The sequence below is a fragment of the Microtus pennsylvanicus genome, chromosome 2 (genome assembly GCF_037038515.1).
Source record: "Microtus pennsylvanicus isolate mMicPen1 chromosome 2, mMicPen1.hap1, whole genome shotgun sequence".
NCBI lineage: Eukaryota > Metazoa > Chordata > Mammalia > Rodentia > Cricetidae > Microtus > Microtus pennsylvanicus.
Window position 1 is genome coordinate 132,044,391 of NC_134580.1, and position 18,249 is coordinate 132,062,639.

Consider the following 18,249-nt stretch of genomic DNA (forward strand, 5'->3'; position numbering starts at 1 on the left):
AGACGACAGTAGAAGGCAGTGAGGGAGGCAAGGCCAGCTAAGTAGAAGATGGGGTCAGGAGTGTGGGGAAATGGAGGACCACTTCCAAGCCAGCAGGAGGGTCGACAACAAGGTGAGATCTATTGCAGCAGCATTAGGGCTACAGGAATGTCTCTCCTCAGCAGCAGGAGTGAGTGGATGCGATCAGGTTGACGATAAAACACTAAAATGTAAAAGGAGTGAGGGATGCAGAGGGAGCCTGGACAGAACAAAAAATGCTGACAGTTCCTTATCTTTGCCTGGGTTCCCAAGAAACGGCTCTGGCCTTCCACGTCCGTCCTCCCCCCACCTCCCACTGTGTACTAAAAGGAAGTTGGACAGATCCCCCTGGCTTCCAGCTGAGTTTCTTCAGGAGTACCAGCACTTGCCCCCATGGCCTCTTTTGAACATAGAAGTTGCCCAGTATTTGACCCTTGGGCCTTTTTGACCACCATGTCTTTGTTTGGGAGGACCACCTCCTTGTTGGCCAAACCAGATTCTCTTCCCCTCTTAGAAGGTCAGGAGAAGCTTTGAGTCCTTTAATGAGACTGTTACACTTGGGGAAGGAACTCTGAGAGCCTTCTGAGCACCTCCTTCACCTGACCCACTCTGTCACTCACAGTCTTTGGAGACAGCTGTGCTTCCCGAGCTGGCTCTTGCCAAAGAAAGTGACTTTATTCCTATTCCAGAAAGCTGTTCTGACCCCTGAGCCTAGAACCCCAGCCCCTGAGACTTTCTTCCCAGACTGACACCTCAAGCCCCAGGTCCAAGTGTGAGCTCCCCCTTGTATTGGAGCCTTGATGGGTGGGCTTAGCTGGCTGCTCCATGGCTGGGCCCAGGGCATGAGTGTTGTCATATTTCCTCCCCTTTACAAAGCAAGTATGACAAGTCCAGGGACAGGATCCCATAGCATCGCTGGCTCTGGGTTCTGGGTTTGAGAACTGCTGTCTGTGATTGGCACTGAATACAGGTGCTCACCAGTTCCCCTTCCAGGCCGCAGCAGGGTTAGGGGAATTATCTTTGCCTCCAGACAGCCCTCGGCTTCAACTACACCAGATAACGGCTGTGGCTTTGTGTGTGTTCTCTCCCGTCGTCCTTTTTTTCTCTCTGATCGTGTAAAGGAGAGGACTAGAAGGAGCGGTTCCCACCTCTCGGAGGACAACGGACCCAAAGCGATCGATGTGATGGCGCCCTCCTCAGAGTAGGGAAAGCCAGTCATCTCCATCCCCTCCCGCCTCTGCGCGAATGAGCAGTGCCCGGCTTAATCTGGCCCTGCTTGGGCCCATGTGCAGTGTCTGCATGCCTCGTGTCTGTCCGTCACATGTCTGTTTGCGTCGTCCCACTAATGTGAATTTCAGCAGCAAGTGTGGTGTTTGTTTTTATTCTTGTCTTTGTCTCCGTGCCGTTGCTGTCGTTGTCCTTCAATAAGGTTGACTGCATTCAGCCAGTGCCAAAAGAGGAGCCCAGTCCCGCTACCAAATTCCAGTCCATCGGGGTTCAGGTAGAGGACGACTGGCGGTAAGTTGGACAGAGGTGTGGTGGCTGCTATCCCCTCTCCTCTCCCTCCCTCCGCCCTCACCTCTCCCCGCTCTCCCTAACCCAAGCTGGGTGTGGGTGTGGGTGGTGGCTCAGGTGTGGGGGCTGGGCAGGGCAAGCGGGTGGACACATGAGCACTTGCTCTAGACCAGTCTCCCTAAGGGGAACAAGCCTGGGCTGGGCTGTAGCCCCCAGCTCCCCTGATGTTGGTGGTCTTCCTAGCCCCACTGCAGTAAACAGACAACCTTATGACCTTGTCCTTGTGTGTGTGTGCGCGTGTGGGCATGGGCAGGGTGCCAAGGGCTGAGCAGAGAATGAGCGGGGGGCTGTGGGACCCGCTTCAGGCGCATGGTGAGCAGATGATGCATCCGTTTCTCTGTCTCCCCGTGTGTCCAGGTCAGGTGGCCTCTGGTTTCTGACCCTCTTGGTGACTCACTCCTTCTTGTCCCCACCCTGCCCCCACAGAAGCAGCGTCCCCTCTCACAGCATGTCCTCCCGTCGGGACACTGACTCCGATACCCAGGATGCCAATGACTCCAGCTGTAAGTCATCTGAGAGGAGTCTCCCAGACTGTACCCCACACCCCAATTCCATCAGCATTGATGCTGGCCCCCGACAGGCCCCCAAGATTGCCCAGATCAAGCGCAACCTCTCCTATGGAGATAACAGCGACCCTGCCCTGGAGGCGTCTTCGCTGCCCCCACCTGACCCTTGGCTGGAGACCTCCTCCAGCTCCCCAGCAGAGCCAGCCCAGCCCGGGGCCTGCCGCAGGGATGGCTACTGGTTCCTGAAGCTCCTTCAGGCAGAAACAGAGAGACTGGAAGGCTGGTGCTGCCAGATGGACAAGGAGACCAAAGAGAACAACCTCTCTGAAGAAGGTGGGTCTTACAAGGGTGATCCCCTGGGTATCTGGTGTCAAGCCAGCCTCAGAGCTTCTCAGGGAGGAGCATAGGCTCTGTTTTTGCCCTTTTTTGTGAGCTTGCCTCTGGGTGTTCATTCTTTCCACCTGCCTAACCTGACCTCTTCCCTTCATGGACATTATGGTGATTATGGTGATTGTAGCTGCCTGTGGTGTAGGCTGTGGGCTCAGCAGCACAGGATCCCAGATCAGTCGCCTGTTTCTGATCTTCATCTCTAGCTGCATAAGCACCTTGTGAGGACTGACTGTGGGAATTAGTGGAAAGGCCCTGATGAAGTGCTGGACACAAAGCTGCCACCCTAATTACATCTTCCCCACTCTTTATTGAGTGCTTACTGCCCACCAGGTACATCTTACCTGGCCCCAGCAGGAGGAAACTATACATGCAGAGACAGAAGTTTCTGCTTTTCCACTTAGTTTCTGTCAATACTGTGCATACTTAAAAAGAAAGAGGCTAAGAAATGGCTTCTGGCAAGGATTGCCTGCAGTAGTGCTGAGCTAGCATGTAGGAGGTCCTGGGTTCATCCACTAGCACTACTGAAACAGAAGAGGATAATGGGAAAGGGACTGGTGGTATTCAGGGAGTCTGAATCAGGGCATGGCAGGTGGAGGCAGCCTCTAGGAACCTTTAGGCCATCACCCTGTACTGACCAAGTTCTGCCAGAGCTTAGCTTCCCAATTTGTTCCTAACTGAAGATTAAGGAAGGACAGATCTTCAGAGTACAGATAGGTTGTCCCAGTGGCCCTGATGATATATTCTGAGGACACCTTTGATGATTCAGAGGGCGCTGGTGGAGTCTGTTTTTACTGCTCTTTGTGCCTGTTCCCAGCTTTGATGTCACACCCACCTTTGGGGCAGGGAACTCCTGAGGTGTGTGAGGCGTGTACCTGATATATTTAATAAGGATGCACCTTTAAAAAAATCAAACCAGTGGCAGAGATCAGAGAGCCACAAGTGTCTGACAGAAGGCAGCCAGCTCGTGCTCCAGTGGCTGTGCCCTGGCCTGTTCTGCACATTTATTCTTTGTAGTGTGATTGCGTTTAGTTTCTCTCTAAAATGAAGTCACTAAGTATTGATTTCTTAGGGTTTTCTACTTTTCCTGGTTCCCTGGGTCTGTTTCCAGCTACAGTCCTTCTCCTGTTCTTCAGCACTGCCCTTGACTCTTCCCCATGGGCACTTCGCGCTGACTGCGTGGTCTTTGTCCCACTTTTCTGGATTAAACTTTATTCTGAGAGCACTTTGTAGATGCTCGGCATGTCCTTCAGAGCTCACAGTTGAGGTGTAAAGTTGAGACTAATCCAGTGTGTGCGCGCACGTGTGTAACAATGCGGGAACTAAAGCGTGATGACTAGGGTCATGTTCTCTCAGCACCTTAGAGGCACTGTGTAGGCTTCCATTGCTTGTGATGGAAAGTTCAAAACCATCCTGCTTCTCTGCCCTTGGACTTTATCCCTGAAAGCTTTCAGGATCTTTACTTTCTGGTGAAGCCTCTTAGCAATATGCATGAAATAGATCTTATTTGTTGTTTTGCTAATAGTTAACTGGGCATGCCTGACTTGAAGACTTGGTCTTTGGCTCCATAGAACTAGTCTTATATTAATTTTAAAAAGAAGAAGAAAGAAAGAAAGAAAGAAAGAAAGAAAGAAAGAACAGATGTAGACAGGATTGATGACACACAGCAATACCAGCACGTGAGAAGCAGAGGGTCACTTGAGAGGTCAGCAGGGTCACCTTAAATTTGAGGCCAGTCTGGACCACTGTTGTAGTTTCTTTTTTCTGTTGGCTGTGATGAAATACTCTGAGAAGGGCTGACAAGATGGCTCACCAGGTAGTGGCACTTGCCACTGATTCCAACTGGCGTGTAATCTAGGACTCATACAGTAGAAGGAAAGAACTTACTCCTACACGTTGCCCCCTGATTGCCACACGTGTGCCGTGGCATACATACCCACACACAGCAAATAAGCAAATGTAACAAAACAAATTAATGCCCAAATGCATTTGGGAGGCAGAGGCAAGTGAATCTCTGTGAATTTGAAGTTAGTAAATGGCAATTTCAAGGCCAGCCAGAGCTTCATAGTAAGACCCTATCTCAAAAAAGCAAAACAAAACAAAGCAAAAAAAAAAAACTGACAAAAGCAACTTAAAGGAGAAATGATTTATTTACACTCACTCACACTTTCAGAGCATGGTCCATTGTGACAGGAAGTCAGGGGCTTGCAGCGACTGGCCTCTGCACATCAGGAACAGAGTCATGAATGCTTGCTGCTGGTCAGTTTTTTCTCCACTTGTTAATCTAGAACCCTAACCAGGGAATGGCTTACCCACAGTGGGTGGGTCTCTTAAACAAAAATCCAGATAAACCCCCACACCATGCCAGACGCCATCTTCCTGGTGATTCTACATTCTGTAAAGCAGACAGTTAATTCCAGCCAGCACAGCTACCCAGAGACACTATGTCCATAAAACAAAAATGTGGAGTGTGGTGGCATATGCCATGATTCCAGCACTTGAGGCAGAGGCCAGGGGTATTACTAAAGAGTGAGGCTAGTGTGGGTTGCAGAATGAAATATGTCTCAAAAAAGCAGACAACCACGCCTTTCTCACTTGTATTTGTTCTGTTTCTTTCTCCTTGAAATTCTCGTCAGGTGTCAGAGTTACTGGGTTGATTATCTCACCTTTTCTTTCTCCCCCAGAGTTTTGCTTTGTAGCCCAAGCTAGCTTTGAACTCAGTGTGTAGCCAAGGCTAGTCTCAAACTTTTAGCCTACCAAGTCCAGGACCACAGGAAAGCACCATCGTACTTTGCCTTTCCTCTTCTCTCTGCATCATGTATTGTCTTTTCTATGTGTTTTTGTAATTTTTTATTTCTTTCATTTCTCAGTTGCTTTAGTTACTTAATATTACCTCCACCAACCCATACCCCGGCCCTGAGCCTTCTTGAAATATAACTTACCTACTATAAAATCAATCCTTTTGCAGTAATAACCCAGACTCGCATGTAGTCACTCAGGCCACCACTAAGGTTTACCCATGTTGTGGTGTGTACCAGTACTTCCTTTGTGTTGCTAAATAAATGTTCCATTTTTATGGATGTACTGCATCTTGTTTATGCAGTGCATCAGTTGGTGGGCATTTGGATCGTTTCTGTTTGAAGGCTTTTATGACTAGTGCTACACTGAACTGTACTAGTGAACTGTGAAATTGAACTGATGTACAGTTTTAGTGTGAGTCTGTACTCATTCTTTGTGTATATATACCCAGGAATGAATTGCTCTACTTTTTTAGAGTAAGCTAAACTATTCTCCAAGGCAGCTGTATATGAAGCTTCTCATTTCCTGGTACCTTTTAAAGTTTAGACAGATTCTCACTGTATAGTACAGGTGGGAATTTGTGGTCATCCTGCTTGGTTTGCCTCTCCAGTATTTTTGTTTTGTTTTAGTTTATTGAGACAGGGTTTCTCTGTGTAGCCCTGGCTCTCCAGGAACTTGCTCTGTAGACCAGGCTGGCCTCAAACTCACAGAGATCCACCTGCCCTTGCCTCTCGGTGCTGGGATTGTGTGCCACCACTACTAGGTTCTTTTAAAGCTTGCCTAGAACTTAGTATGTCACTCTTCCTGCCTGTGCCTCCCAAGTGCTGGGATTAAAGGTGTGTGCCACCGTCACCCGGCCTCTCCCAGTACTTTTATGTGGTAGTCATATTAGTGGTTGTGATAGCTCACTGTGGTTTTGGTATATTTCCATGGTGAAATATTTGGTATATTTCAATGTTGATGATATCTTCGTGGGTGCTTATGGGGTTTTTCTTAGACCAGGCTATCTTTAAACTCACAAGAGAGCCACCTGCCTCTGCCTCCCAAAGTGCTAGGATTATAGGTATGAAGCCACCATATCTGGTCTGCTTACTGGGTTTTTGTGTTCTTTACTAGAGAACTCTGTTGACATTAGTATATCAGGCTGTCCATCATATGCTTATATGACTAACCAGCAGGCTCATTTCTTTGTAAGATTTTACCCTTGATTGATGAGTATCGCATCTCCTTTCCTTCTGAGACATTTATGTATATCTACTTTCCTATGTTCCTGCATTGCCTTTATTTCTTTAGGTTTCTTTTTTTCTATTTCTCTTTAGGATTGGAGGCTTTCCTGGAATGTCCAGTGAACTTTAGTTATTTTATTCCTATTTAAAATGGACAGCTTGATGGTGAGAGCAAGAGCTGTTGTTGACCTCGTAGTAATATTTAAGTCCATCAAGAAACGTAAGGAAAAGGAAAGTGGACTGGGGTGTACCTCATTAGAACAAGTAGAGCACTTGTTCAGCCTGAATGAAATCTTGATCCCCAGCACCACACACACAAAACAGAAAGAAGAAAGGGGAAGCCTGAAGCCGGGCGGTGGTGGCGCACGCCTTTAATCCCAGCACTCGGGAGGCAGAGGCAGGCGGATCTCTGTGAGTTCGAGACCAACCTGGTCTACAAGAGCTAGTTCCAGGACAGGCTCCAAAACCACAGAGAAACCATGTTTCGAAAAACCAAAAAAAAAAAAAAAGAAAGGGGAAGCCTACCTCTTAGAGTTTGCACAAGCACATTCCATGAGTGAAAATATCAGACCAATAAAAATAACAAAAGTCATGTTGATGTAATAGCAATGAAGAAATGATTATAAGTGCCAGCATAAGACTTCTCTAATAACATGATGAAACCTACTTTGAATAATGTCTCCATTAATATTCATTTGAATACTTGTTTTTCAGTTCTTTTTAGTATATCCCTAGGAATAGAATTGCTGGCTTTTATTTCTCTCTCTAGCCCTTTTTCATAATCTTACTATGGCAAAATATGTGTAACATAAAACTTGCTTCTGTGTGTGTATGTGGTGTGCTGCAGGTGCACTTAGCCTGTGTGCACACATGTGGAGGTCAGGTTGATGTTGGGCTGTCCCCCTCCATTACTTCACCTAATATTTAAAATTACATTTATTTATGCATGGAGAAGGGGGCATGTGCCAAAAGACAACTTGAAGGAGTGGGGATTGAACTCAGGTCAGCAGTCTAGGAACCAAAGCACCTTCAACAACTGAACCATTGCACCAGCTCACTAATTCCGTTTTGAGACAGGATCTGACAGTAGCCCAGACTGATGTTGTATTCACATCTTGAGTGAATTAAAGATGGGCAATATCACAGATGGCTCCTTTGCCTGTTTTTATAATGATTCTTAGGATTTCTATTGCTGTGTTTAAAACTCTGACCAAAAGCAACTTAGGAAGAAAAGGGTTTATTTCAGCTTACAACGCCATCTCTCCTGTCCCAGGACCTAGGTTTGGTTCCTAGCACCCACATGACAGCTCACAACCATCTGTAACTCCAGTTCCAGAGGATCCAATGAATGTGCATGGTACACATACAACTCAGGCACACACACATAAATTTTTAAATTATAATTACAAAGGAAATCAATTAGACTAATGTGAAGTTGTCGAGACTGAACATGGTACATGTCTGTAATGCTGTCACTAGGAGGCTGAGGCAGAAGGCTCTGGAGTTAGTTCAAGGCCATCTTGTGCCATTTAATGAGACCTTGTCTCAATATTAAACTTATAGTAGCGTGTATTTGTTTAAGGCAGGAACAAGATCCATCAGTCATTGCATGATTGCTATCAGTTTGAAGTCATGGTAACCATAAGGCTTCAGTGCTCACAACTGAAGCCTCTGCGAGTGGTGAGACCACTATTAGGGACAGATGCTAGTACTGCTGACATGAGTCCTTGAAGAGCTTTTTGGGTAAAGGTCACAGTAAGAGAGCAGAGAAGGAATGGATCTAGGCTGAGGGCATTGTGGGCATGTCTGTGTTGTTCTGAGCACACATGTGAGAGAAGGGGTCGTGCAGGAGCCAACAGCAGTGCTGGGGTGTCATGAAACATGTGTTTGGCAGAGAACACAAGAGCTGCTCCCCCAGGAGGGAGGTAGGCTGCATCTGGGAACAAGCCCATCAACCCTGAGTGAGGAATAGGTGCTGACAGCCGTGTAGGTGATGGGGTGCATGGAGGACCAAAATCTCCAGGCACTACCCAGTGAAGCTGAGCGTGGGAACCTAGCTGGATGGCGCCTATGAATCCAAAGGGCTATTTCATGATAACTTTGTTTTCAGTGTATTTGCTGCACACTTTGGACCTGTTTCTGTATCGCACTACCTGCTATAAAAGGTTGAGTTTGTCCCAACACATGCCCTTAAAATTCTGATTTCCCTTTGTGTGTGTGTTGAAGGAGGCACAGCTGCAGAGATCAGAGGACATGTAGCAAGCACTTTACTTACCGTGCCATCTTGTCAACCCTGCTTTCTTTGCTTGTTTTTGAGACAAACTCTAATCCTCCTGCCTCAGTCTCAAGTGCTAGGATTAAAGGTATGTGCCACTGTGTAGTGATATTCTTTTGTATTTTAATAAATAAAGCCTTCCTGAAGATCAGAGAGTAAAACAACCACACTGGTCAGCCATACAGACCAAGCACTGGTGGCACACACCTTTAATCCCAGTAGCCACACTATTTAGCCATAGAGGCCAGGTGGTAGTGGTGCACACCTTTAATCTCAGCACTAGAGAGGAATATAAGATGGGAGGAGACAGGTTTCCTCTCAGTCTCATTCTGATTCCTGGAGGCAGGATTGCCATTTCAGTCTGAAATAGAGGTAAGAGCTAGTGGCTGGCTGCTTTGCTTTTCTGATCTCGTCACTTGTATTAGTTTAGTAAAACACTGATTGGCCAATAGCCAGGCAGGGCAGCCAGACTAAGAGAATTCTGGAAAGAAAAAAGATAGAGTCGATCACCAGCCAGATGCAGAGGAAGCAAATGAGAATGCCTTACTGGGAAAATATACCAAGCCATGTAAACATAGACAAGAATTATGGGTTAATTTAAGTTGTAAGAGCTACTTAATAATAAGCCTGAGTGCTAATAGAACAAGCAGTTTATAATTAATATAAGCCTCTGCTGTGTCTCTGGGACTGAATGGCTGAGGGACCAGTGAGACAGAAACTTTATGCTACAACACTGTGCTTGACCTTTTAAGTCTGGACACCAGGTCTGAGTGTTTCAAGGAAGACCTTGAGCTTGTGGTCTTCCTGCTTCAGCCTCGCCTCTGGCTTGGATTGTAGGCCTGCCTTGGCCCAGCTTTGTTGTGTCTTGATGGGATTCTATACAGTCCTAACACTCGTGGTGCTGCCTCGTGGACTGGTTTTTCAGACTGTGTCTTTGGTTTTCCATTCTCTTTTCAATGTTGCTGCCTTGTACATACACCCATCTTCATGTCTGTGTGCTGAGTATCTTACAGTCCTTCATTGCTGATTTGGTTGTCCCTTTTAATAAGAACTGGTTGATTTTATTTCAGAATTATACAAGTGTAGTTCCTTTCCAGTGTGGTTTATGTATACTTGAGTTCCCCCCCCCCCCCGATCAGTTTGAAGTCCAGTTTTGGAATCCTTCTTGGCATAACAGTAAGCAACGTTAGAATTTGTTTGTACCATTGCCTTTATGTATTTCTGCTACATGTACATGTAACACTGAGGAATATGCATGCCACTTCCTTTGGCCTGATTGTGAAATTTGTATTAAAAGCCTACTGTGTGGTATTTAGTCTTGATTGTTTTGTGACACAGGGTTTTACTATGTCACTAAGGCTAGCCTTGAACTCAGCCTCCCAAGTGCTGGGATTACAAGTGTGCATCACCACACTTTTTCTTTCAAACGTGGATTTGGTTTTTTCATATTTTTTAAAAAGTGTGTGTGTGTCGGAGACACGTGTGCCATGTGTAGGTGTGTAAGTCAGAGGATAATTTGCCAGGGGTGGTTCTGAGAATGGAGCTCAGGTTATCAGGGTTGGGGAACAGGTATTTTACCCACTGAGCCATCTCCTGGCCCCTGAAATGCTTTTTCTTGAGCCCGGTAGTGATACACAGTTGTAATCCCAGGATTTTGGAGGTAAAGGTGGGATTATCAGGAGTTTCAGGCCAGGTTACACTACTTAGCAAGTTCAAGGTCAGCCTGGGCTACATAAGACCTTGTCTCAAATCAAAAGCAGAAACAAAACCCAGCCATTGTTACTGAGACCCAGTAGTGTTATATTAACACCTGCATTTGTGTTTCGTTCATTTTGTTGATCTGAACTGCTCAGCAGTGTGTTCCTTTCTCCATCTGCACCACTGGTATACAGCGGATTTTCTTTTTTTTTTTAATATTTATTTATTTGTTATGTATACAATATTCTGTCTGTGTGTATGCCTGCAGGCCAGAAGAGGGCACCAGACCCCATTACAGATGGTTGTGAGCCACCATGTGGTTGCTGGGAATTGAACTCAGGACCTTTGAAAGAGCAAGCAATGCTCTTAACCTCTGAGCCATTTCTCCAGCCCCTACAGCGGATTTTTTTGCTTTCTGCTCTGGATGTTGTTTCTAACAACATGATTAAGACATAATTGATAATTGAACCGTACAATACCATTGAGCCATACTTGAAACAAAATTCACCCCTTTACCATACAGTTCATGAAGCCTTATTTATCTGCATGTTTGCCTGCACACCAGAAGAGGGCACCAGATCTCATTACAGATTGTTATGAGCCACCAAATGGTTGCTGGAAATTGAACTCAGGACCTCAGGGTTAAGTGCTCTTAACCTGAGCCATCTCTCCAGCCACAGTTCATGAAGCCTTATTTACAAGGTCATCTAGATGTCATTACTACATAATATACAATATTTTAATCACCCCCAAAAGAAACCTCTACCTATTTAGTCACTACTTTTGTGGCAAGCCTTGAATTTGTAATCCTGCCTTAGTCTCCCACGTAAACATCACAGGTAGAGACTGGACAAACACTTAGAGGTTAAGAGTACTGACTTCTCTACACAGAGGACCTGGGGTCCGTCTCTAGCATTTACATAGTAGTTTGTTTTATTGTAGGCTTTTTTGTTTTGTTTTTTTGTTTTTCAAGAGAGTTTCTCTGTGTAGCCCTGGCTGTCCTGGAACTCACACTATAGACCAGGCTGGCCTCAAACTCAGATCTCTGTCGCCATTTGTATTAAACAGTGTTGCTGTGTGTCTCCAGACTAGCTTCTGGTTCTCCATCCCAAAGTGCTGAGATAGCATCCTCCATTTTTTCTTACTCTCTGACTAAAAAGTACTTAAAGTATTAAGTGTTTGTGTATGTGATGAGGAAGATATGGAGGTCAGAGGGCACCTGGTAGAGTCCACTCTCCTTCCATTTTTTTTTTTAATATTTATCATGTATACAATATTCTGTCTCTGTGTATGCCTGCAGGCCAGAAGAGGGCACCAGACCTCATTACAGATGATTGTGAGCCACCATGTGGTTGCTGGGAATTGAACCCAGGACCTTTAGAAGAGCAGGCAATGCTCTTAACCTCTGAGCCATCTCTCCAGGCCCCTCTCCTTCCATCTTTACACGGGTTCCAGGGCTGGAACTCGGTTCATCAGGCATATATGACAAGTGCTTTAACCCACTGAGCCATCTCTACAGCCCCTCCCTATTTCTTCTTGAGTCCATGATAATTTACATTTCTTTTGAAAAAAATTTCTCATTTAAGCTGCTTCTAATTTAGTGCTATAACATTTCCTTAGAAGTGGGGATACGGTTCTGACTGCAGCAAATAAAGTAACCACCGGTCTCTGCCTCCAAGTGCTGGGATTAACAGTGTGAGCCACTATGCCCAGCTTTCTTCTGACTGTCTATAAGGCAAGGTCTCTCACAGCCAGGAAGACCTCAAACCCTTGCCTCTGTGTCCTGAGTGCTGGAATGACTAGCACTGCCCTCGTCTGTTTACATTTTCCATAGTAAGAATTGGTTAGCCGGGTGGTGGTGGTGCACACCTTCAGTCCCAGCCTTTGGAAGACAGAAGCAGGTGGATTTCTGTGAGTTTGAGACCAGCCTGGTCTACAAAGCAAGTTCCAGGTCTAAATGGAGAAACTGTCTTAAGAAAAACAAAAAAACAACAACCAAAAAATAAACAGTGGGTTAATGTATAAATAAGAGCCCATTAGCTTTATGTATATTATATACACACATGTATACATGAGCTCCAGTTCTCTCCACCCTAGCACAGCCTATGTTCTATTAACAGTGGAAAAAATATATATATACACACACACATATATATATACACACACATATATATATACATGCATACACACACACGTATGCACATGACCCTAGTCCTGCCTTCCATATGTCCATGCCTGGCACCTGTCTAGCACCACCATGTATGCTGAGCTGCTTTCTCTACCTCTCTCAGTCTTAGGAAAAGTCCTCAGTGCTGTGGGCAGTGCCCAACTCCTGATGTCCCAGAAATTCCAGCAGTTCCGGGGGCTCTGTGAGCAGAACTTGGTGAGTGACTCTACCTACAGGGCTTCCAGCCAGCCCTTGGCTGCTCTGCCCAGGGATCCCCTTATAGCCTGTGACCTCTGCACAGAGGAGGTGCTGCCATCATGGCACTATAAAGATGGTGGCAAGTACACACCATGTCCAGTCCAGGAAGGGCTGAGGCCGTCCTCCAGAAATAGAGCATTAAACCTGGTATAAAGCAACCACATGAGAGTGTAAGTCAGCTGACCAGTTGCGCCTGACTTACTTATATTTAGTCCATCCTATATCCAAGAGGCTGCTGAAGGTTAGACCTAAGATCTTACCCCTGCACCAGGTGGGTCTCCTCCCTTGCTGAGTCCCAGACAGCCTGTCCCAGGGTTAGAGTCCCCTTCAACAGATGGGGAGCATATGTTCCCAGGGCTATCCATGATCACAGCAGGCTTGGGCCTGCCTTCTTCCTGCCTCCCTGGAAAACACTGCTCAAGAACAGACCACCCTATAATGAGAACTTGAGCCAGGCGGTGGTGGCACACACCTTCAATCCCAACAAGTGATCTCTGAGTTTGTCAGCCCGGTCTACAGAGTGAGTTCCAGGACAAAGCTCCAAAGCTGCAGAGAAACCCTGTCTTGAAAAATCAAAGAGAGAGAGAGAGAGAAAAAAAAAAAACTTGTCCTGCCTAGCACAAGAGAACATGTGCCTTCCTTACCACAGCCCTGTGGTAGTGATCCTAGCAATGTCCAGTCACATGTCTGCAGGGCCCACTCATGATGGCACTGCTCCCAGGGACCCCTACCATTGGTGCTGGCCATGACCAGAGCTGTCTTCATTCACTCACAGATCCTGGCCTGGCCCTTCTCAGAGTCACACCCAGTGCCATGGCCAGAGGCCCATATGTGTGATGGGGGAGATAAGATGGATTCTGCCTTGCTGCCCCACTGACCCCCATCTGTCCCACAGAACCCTGATGCCAACCCCCGTCCAACAGCCCAGGACCTGGCAGGGTTCTGGGACCTGCTGCAGCTGTCCATTGAGGACATCAGCATGAAGTTTGACGAGCTCTACCACCTCAAGGCCAACAGCTGGCAACTGGTGGAAACCCCCGAGAAGAGGAAGGTGAGCATGGAGCAGTGCGGAGGGGAAGTCCAGGGACAAATTCCTGGTCGACAATAACGCTGCCCACATCGGTCAGTGCTGCTTGGCTCCCTTCTCCCTGTGTCGTCTTTGAGCTGGGGCTCACGTCCATCACTTTGCGGGGTCCATGCCTGGCATCTGTCCAGCATGCTGCTCACTGAATAGTGGAGGCTGTCCCCAAAGCATGCCATCGTGCTCTGCATGTCTAGTAAGGGGGGGTCACCAGTGCTAGTGGAAAATGCAGAATGGCCCTTCTGGGACCCTGCTGCCGGGAGCACTGGGGTCTGGTTCCAGTTCTGCCTCTTTGTGGCGTCTGTGAAGCTTAGATGGCCTCTGTGGAGTGGTAGAGCCCAGGGGCCTGTCGTTCTCACGCAAGGACAGCATGTGGAATATTACGGGGTAGAAAGACAGTTTCTGTCTCGGGTTCCTCCTAATGGTTCAAAGCAAGGGTGGGAACAGGTGGGATTGTCCTCTCCTGCTAGAACATTCTAAGTCTTAAGCTTGCTTTTGCTCCTAAGCCCTGTGCTACTCCCACTATCATTGCTTCTGTGGCTTTCAGATTCTAATATGTGTTGCTTGTGCCAGTCTGGTTTGGAAATGCGGGATGGGGCAAAGCCAGCTGCTTGCATTTAGTAAGGGCCAGTGCCACACAAAACGTGGCACCTTTATTTTATTTTTGTTCCCTCCTCGCTGTCTCACTAAAGGAAGAGAAGAAACCACCTCCTCCGGTTCCGAAGAAGCCAGCCAAATCCAAGGCGGCAATGAGCCGCGACAAAGCCTCAGACGCAGGGGACAAACAGCGTCAGGAGGCCAGAAAGAGACTCCTGGCAGCCAAGCGAGCAGCATCTGTGCGGCAGAACTCAGCCACAGAGAGTGCGGACAGCATCGAGATTTATGTCCCTGAGGCCCAGACCAGGCTCTAAGGCCACAAAGGAGAAAGCACTCAATTTTAAATCATTAAAAACTCAATGCAAATGGAACAGCGTTTTCTCACCCTTTAGTATGGTTATTATCTCTAGAGACCCTGAGCCAACTTTCCAATTGACACAAACAAGGGCTCACAATGTGGCTTTTCTGGGTCCCTCTAAGCTTTAGGTTATGAAGACTTGACTCACAAAAAAATTTTAAAAAATCAAAAACCACAATCTAGACCCTTTTTCCTTTGGGCTGTCACAGCGGACCAGAAGACGACTTGGGCAGCCCTGGCCTCCAGTTTGCAGTCTTTTTACTTGCCCTGTCTGCTGAGAATTAGCTTGTTTACAAGACGACGACAGTCCAAGGCAGCCTTGGGCCCCTGCCATGTCCCTCCCTTCCCAACATCCCACAGCTTTTCTTTTCCCTTCAGAGCTCACACGGGTCACCATCGAGGCCAGTAGCTTTCTGGTCCACACCCTTTGGGGCTGAGGGCATAGAGGACAAAAAGAGATGGGCAGCATCCCTCCCTCTCCCCACCCTCCCCGCCAAGTGCCCACACACTGTCGGCCCGCGCACACAGATGAGGTGACTGTCCTCCGCTGCCACCCAGCAGCCTCGGCAGTGTCAGGCTGGACTGGCCTCTGAGCAGACGAGGAAAGTGCTGGTCCTTGGAGCACATGTGGGGGAGCCATGGTTACCATGCTCCAGCCCCTTTCTTCAGCAAAAGAAAATTTAGGACTCCCAAGTGGCTTCCAGGGGGTTGTCTGTCCTTGGCCGCACCTTCGTCCACTCCCCCCGGGGCAGGTGGCGGTGTCTGTACGTATGTGTACATATGCACATAGACCTTAGAGTGTATATTTAATAAACGCCCATCTGCTCACCCAAGCCCACCAGCGCCGCTGCCATCGGCTCTCGGGGTACCTGCAGGAGGCAGGTGTGTGAATAGCATATATTTTTACATGTACTATATCTAGGTGTGTGTACAAGTGTGTGTAAAAATAGACCTTGTGTGTAAGCAGCCTCCCTTTTTCGGTTGTCCACCCAACCCATCAGCCCAGCCTCTACAGTTTTTTTATTCTGTTGTAACTTTCATCCCAATCTCCCCTGTCCCCCACTCCTGTACCCCTATTCCCAAGGTGTTCTGAGCCCTGAGCTGCAAAGGCCTGGGCCCACAGAGCAGGATGGGGAGGGCAAGGCTGAGTCAGGCCGCCTGGAGGGGGTGGACCCAGCAGGCAGTTTGGCATACTGGGGGCTGTTCCGTGCTGTGGGTATGGCTCAAGGGCACTGGGGACATCATCTTATCTGGCGCATGCTACAGGGGTCCCCTAGGTGAAGCAAGGCCTGCTCTGGGGGCCTGTTCCAGCTTGGCCGCCCCCTCTGTGACCTTGGGCAAGTCACTTGACCTCTGTGTGCCTCAACTTCCTCCTCTGTAAAGTGGGGTCAGTCCCTGCCCCTCCCTACCTCACAGGCATGTTGTGAGAATAAATGAGGTAACGTGTACCAAGGGCTCATGGCATTATTGTAGTGTGCTGGGCTGCGCTAAGGAGTATGGCAGCAGATGCTACAGGAAACCCAGCTAGGGCCCCCTCTCAAAAGGCAGCTCTTAGGAGACAAGCTGTCTGGAGGGCATCGGTTAACTTCAGCTGTCGAGTACCTTCTCTGTGAGCCTGGGCAGTCAGCTGAGGCTCAGTGTTCTAAGGGAGCATCGGAGCAACACACTTCCTTCGTGGGTACCACCACAGAAGCGAGGAGGCGGACAAAGACCTGTCCATCGGTACAACACACTTCCCTCATAGGTACCACTACAGGAGCGAGGAGAAAAAGACCTGGCCTCCATACGTTTTTCAGTGGTGCCCTCAACAATCTGGGCCACCCAGTGTACTGCTGGGAATGTGTTCTGCTGTGCCTGGGGAGTGCTGCATGGGCTGCCTCAAAGCTCACCAGGAAGCCAGTGTGGCGTGGACCAGTGTCAGTCTGACGTGGCAGGAAACATGATGTGGAAGAAAGGGGTTGCACGGAGTAGTCCAATCCAGGTGGAAGAAGGCCTGGGTATTGATGGACAAGACAGGAGGGGAGGTAGATGCAACCCACAGTGGGGTCAGAACATAATATTTAAAAGGTTCTTGGGCCGGGTCCTAGAACCACATACTTACTCCTCCCTTGACCCAACCCATCTAGGAGACCCCAACCCCAGGGAAACAGATTCATCCCCACCTTTTCAACAGTTTGACCCCAGCTGGACCGTGCTGGGTCTGCATTGCACTTTTCCTTCACCTACCCCAGCCAGGGGGATTGAAGGGTAAGTGGTTTCCTGTCATGTAGGACTTAGCTTGTTTTTGCATCCCACATATAACCAGCCCTTCAAAGATCTAAGCGAATGCTGAAAAGCCAAGCTAGCCATGAGGGATAGAGGGCAGATAGCTGCCTGATGACTGCCCTGGGCCCAAGGACTTGGAGTGTTTGACTGCAGCATAGGAGCCTGGCAGAGCCAGCCTGGGGAAGGCTCTTGGAATCAGAAGCATACAGGGTGGGAGAGTCTGTGCAGATGTGGGGCTCTACACCTAGACAGCCTAGAAAGCAGGTTCTAAAGGGAACTCTCCAAATCCGCCTGCACCTCCTGAGAACAGCATTTTCTGCCCTGCCACAAAACCCTCAAGCAAACGGTCCAGATAGCTCGCCCTTACCCAGGGTATTTGGAGCCTAAAATACCCAACATCCTGCAGGTGGCCCAAGCCCTGTTCCCCTTGATTCGCCCCTGTCCACTGGAGTCCAGTTAGGGCCCTTGATGTTTTAGTCACCAGCTTTTTCTAGTCGGAAGAACCCCCAGCAGCTGTCCCCCTTCCTCTTGGTTTGTGACGGAGATCATTTTTGAGTGCCCAAGCAGCTTACAGGCTGTCCCTCGGGTTTGGTTTTTGAGGTCTCACTATGTAGCCCAGTCCTGACCTGTGTTCTGACTCTGCCTCCCAGGTGCTAGGATGGCAAGCATCCATCACCCTGCTTCTCCTCTTCTGATGGGATTCAAAGCAGTTTTGACAAGACTATGACTTAGATGATGTCCCACCTCCTTTGAGCTTGTCCCAGCAGGAAGCACTTGACACTTCTCAGAAAGGCTGACGGCAACTTCCTGGAGGAGCTGGAATGCCTCTGGCTTCTGTGATTCAGAGACACAGCGCTCTCCTGAAGGCTTTGGGGAGTGGGGCAGGGAAGCCCAGGAAATCAGATGAAGCACCCCAGTGTCCTCAGAACTACCACCCCCGAGCTATAGATCTGAGATATTACCCTTCGAGGACCCCAAAGTCCCCCAGAGACTAGCAGAGTCCTCACGGAGTGACTTAGGAGCAAAGAGCGTGGTAAGA

The 18,249-nt window shown here is 48.1% G+C and overlaps 1 protein-coding gene across 13 annotated transcripts in view; it reads left to right on the top strand.

Moving 5' to 3' along the window:
* Positions 1–16,393, top strand: part of Dlgap4 (DLG associated protein 4) — a 150,442-nt gene extending 134,049 nt beyond the window's left edge. For 5 of the 13 annotated variants that reach the window (XM_075962768.1, XM_075962770.1, XM_075962769.1 and 2 more), the window contains 5 exons: positions 1,140–1,219; positions 2,020–2,432; positions 12,776–12,867; positions 13,805–13,960; positions 14,683–16,393. In XM_075962768.1, coding sequence (XP_075818883.1) covers positions 1,140–1,219; positions 2,020–2,432; positions 12,776–12,867; positions 13,805–13,960; positions 14,683–14,901 — 960 coding nt within the window. In that variant the 3' untranslated portion in view covers positions 14,902–16,393. Of the gene's footprint in view, positions 1–1,139; positions 1,220–1,447; positions 1,537–2,019; positions 2,433–12,775; positions 12,868–13,804; positions 14,032–14,682 lie in introns of all 13 variants that reach the window. The other 8 variants (XM_075962765.1, XM_075962766.1, XM_075962767.1 and 5 more) reach the window with 4 other exon arrangements.
* Positions 16,394–18,249: the final 1,856 nt, after the last annotated feature.